The following is a 3,647-nucleotide window of genomic DNA, read 5'->3' on the forward strand; positions in this document are numbered from 1 at the left end:
TATAGAAACAAAGAGCATTCTCCAACATTTATTTATAAAACCACAAATATAGAAAAATGAAATAAATTCATAACAAATCCTACAATGTGATTTTCTGGATTTCTTTTTCTCATTTTGTCTGTCATAGTTGAAGTGTACCTATGATGAAAATTACAGACCTCTCTCATCTTTTTAAGTGGGAGAACTTGCACAATTGGTGGCTGACTAAATACTTTTTTGCCCCACTGTACATATGCATTGCTTGCTGTTTGGGGTTTAGGCTGGGTTTCTGTACAGCACTTTGTGACATCGACTGATGTAAAAAGGGCATTATAAATATATTTGATTGATAATGTATATGTAAACAGACCATAAATGTCTACATTTTATTTTATAGCTGTGAGTGATATATGATACAATATCAGTACTTGTTGCATTTACAACTTGTCAACAACTGATTTCAGCCAGTGTATGGCTGTGGAGTGACTGCATTGTTTGAATGTAATGTCATTTTGGCAGTTAATGGAAACATTTATGGAATCATTCCTCTAAAACTGTCTGGCTAGCTCACTAACAATCATACAGTGCAGTTACATTCTTCAAATTCATTATTTTACACAGTATTTTATCACAGCACTGTCGTACCATGGTTGACCAACTCCCTAACCAAAATGGTTGCTCTTTATCCCATAATTACGTTTCATGCCCGTTCTAGTATTCTAATTCTGACTGGCCACCCCTCTGAGCCTGGTTCCGCCCTTCTAGGGAGTTTTTTCCTAGCCACCGTGCTTCTACATCTGCATTGCTTGCTCTTTGGGGTTTTAGGCTGGGTATCTATATAGCACTTTGTGACTACTGCTGATTTAAAAGGGCTTAATAAAATTCATTTGATTGATTGATGTCCAAATGTATGGCTTTATGCATTTAAGATAGCAATTTTTATAATTATTTAGTCACCAAACCACGACTTTGAATATTCTTTATATTACGCCTTTACAATATATTAGTCAGTCAGAGATTACAGAAGCAAGAATCATATTTTATTTCACATACAGAAATGGGTAGTGACGACAAAATAGCAACAGTGAACAGTATAACCTGTTTATGATGACGTCTATTATTGTACAAGCGGATGAATTATTACATGGAGGAAAAGAAAAGTGCTTGATATAGAAAACAAAGAGCATTCTCCAACATTTATTTATAAAACCACAAATATAGAAAAATGAGAACGGATGAATACAAAAGATACATACAGGTTATAAAACAAATACATCATTTTAACAGTACAAAAACAAGAAGAAAAAAAGAGTCAATTTTGACACATGTTGAATTGAACTTGATTCTGTTTCATTTTAAACAGGATCCTGCCATTAAGTCCTTTGGCATTTAAACTAAATTCTGCCGTAAGGTCCTTTTGCATTTCAACTTGATTCTACCATGAGGTCCTTGTGCTTTTAAACAGGATTTTTCCTCACATCAATTATGGAATTGTTTGAGATCAGTGGTCCGGTGTTGAGGCTGGATCGGCGGGACTCTCTGCGTGATTTGGCAAATGGCAGAGATGTCGTCCCACTCCAAGGCCCCGTGCCTGTCTGAACCACCCGGTTTACAGGCGTCTCCACGGCCACCCGCTGCTGTAGCTCCTCCATGCCGCAGGGGTCCTCGGTGGGGAGGGAGGAGCGCCTCCATGTGGCAGGGAGAGGGGTGTTGACCAGCTCCCTTATTTCCTCCCGGGACCTGGTTGGTCTCTCTGGATCCCCTGGCCCTCCCCTACGGCTGTCGTCTGGGCCTCGGCTCAGCCTCTCCACACTGCCACTGCCTGCTGTTCTGCCCTCAAAGACCGGAACTGCAAACCAACATATAAAAAAATGAATATTCACATGCCTCACAGCCCAGCACTGAACAGGACAGACTAGGACAGAATACTCACAAACACTGAATGTTGAATACTTATTATTGCTTGACAGATGTGCATTTTACATATGTACTTTTTTTTTATCTGAGAGAGCAGATGTCTGAGTATTTGAGCAGATGAGGATTATTTCAACAGAAATCAGAGATTGGATTATGTTTTTTATACTGATGCCTTCTGTTATTTTATCTTACCTACATTATGTATTTAAAAAAAACTATTTTTTTAAAGGGATGGATCAGCTTAATATTGCAAAAGAATGTTGCTTCCAATGTAATTGTCTGCATCATTTCCAATCCCCCATATTTTTTGGTAAATATATATATCCATACACGTATGCATACATATACACATATATACATACACATACCTATGTATATAGACATACATACTTTTTTAAAGAATATACATGTATTATTATTCCCCGCAAACCCTACCACCGATCCCCCAATTGGAGTAAACTAATAAACACTTCTGCTTTTACCTTCAATTTATACATCTTATACACATTTTACAGACACAGTCTACTTTACAATAGTTCTCTCTTGTTTGTTCTTAGTCCTTCCTCTATTTCTGATGTCCATCCAGTTCTATTTGTAACAGTGCTATTTCACAAAAGTTCCGAACCTATATACATTTTACAGATCCCGTATGCTTTACATTGTTTATCTTGTTATTAGTCCCACCCTTCAGCTCCATTCAACCCCTCTCATCTATCTCTCAACATCATCCATTTCGTATTTCTATTTGCCATATATTTTTCAACTGTGCTGTGATGCTTCACAAAATAATTGAACCTTCCTATTCTCATAGCTTCTACAGATTGTAAATTAAAAATATATTTTTTTGCTAAAATAATTATTATATTATTGATTGATTGACTATGGCTTTTCAAATCCCCCAGTATTGCTATCTGTAGCGTTAGTTCTAGGCAAATGTTGCAATTCTTCAGCCATTCCTGGACCTGTGACCAAAAACGAGCTACATATGGACAATACCAAAATAAATGATCTAATGACTCTGCCTCCTCACAGCAGATATCTGCAAGAGCTTGGGAAGATTGTATCCCCCATATTATTAACATTCTATTAGTTGCAGAATTTTGTATAGTATTTAATTGAAAAATTCGAAGTTTTGAATCCGGCGTTGTTTTGCGTATCATTCATAAACCATGTGCATGGAATGGGTACATCGAAAATCTCTTCCAACTATTTAGCAATTTATATGGCACAGCTGTCAGTTTTTTGGTCCTTAAATGAAATTGGTATATGTTTTATTTACCACACTTTCTTTAACCATTTATGTTCTTTAATATAGGGCCGACATACAAGTTCCTTACTTTTTCCCCTTCTACTTGCCTCTTCCATTTTTGTGGTAATGCTGCAATTAATTGGTTGTAATTTTGGTAGAGCAGACATTTCCACATTAATGTACTTTACCTACTGACAAGGGCGCTTTGTAAAAGAATGACAATAGTATGTCCTATCCAAAATGAGCCATACAGTACCCTTTCCTGCTCCGTAGGTTGGCTGGCGTTGCCACACAGCTCCCTGACCTGTTGTTCAGTTCCAGGTTGGCAGCCTTGTAGTGGTTGAGCTCTTTACTAAGGTTATGGATCCAGCCCTCGTACTGCCTCGCCTCCCCGCCAGGCCCTCGTCCATTTGCTCTGTAGGGAGTAAACATCAGGGGGACCACAACAATACTGAGGAACACTGCGCTGCAGATAATGAGCCTGGTGGCTGTATCTTTCTCA

General features: G+C 38.0%; 1 protein-coding gene across 1 annotated transcript in view; it reads right to left on the bottom strand.

Annotated features, from left to right (window-relative positions):
- Window positions 1–1,436: 1,436 nt before the first annotated feature.
- Window positions 1,437–3,647, bottom strand: part of LOC111974451 (kinesin-like protein kif7) — an 18,889-nt gene continuing 16,678 nt past the window's right edge. The window contains exon 16 of the mRNA XM_070447394.1: window positions 1,437–1,828. Coding sequence (XP_070303495.1) covers window positions 1,437–1,828 — 392 coding nt within the window. The remainder of the gene's footprint in view (window positions 1,829–3,647) is intronic.

The sequence above is a fragment of the Salvelinus sp. IW2-2015 genome, linkage group LG15, assembly GCF_002910315.2.
Source record: "Salvelinus sp. IW2-2015 linkage group LG15, ASM291031v2, whole genome shotgun sequence".
Lineage (NCBI taxonomy): Eukaryota > Metazoa > Chordata > Actinopteri > Salmoniformes > Salmonidae > Salvelinus > Salvelinus sp. IW2-2015.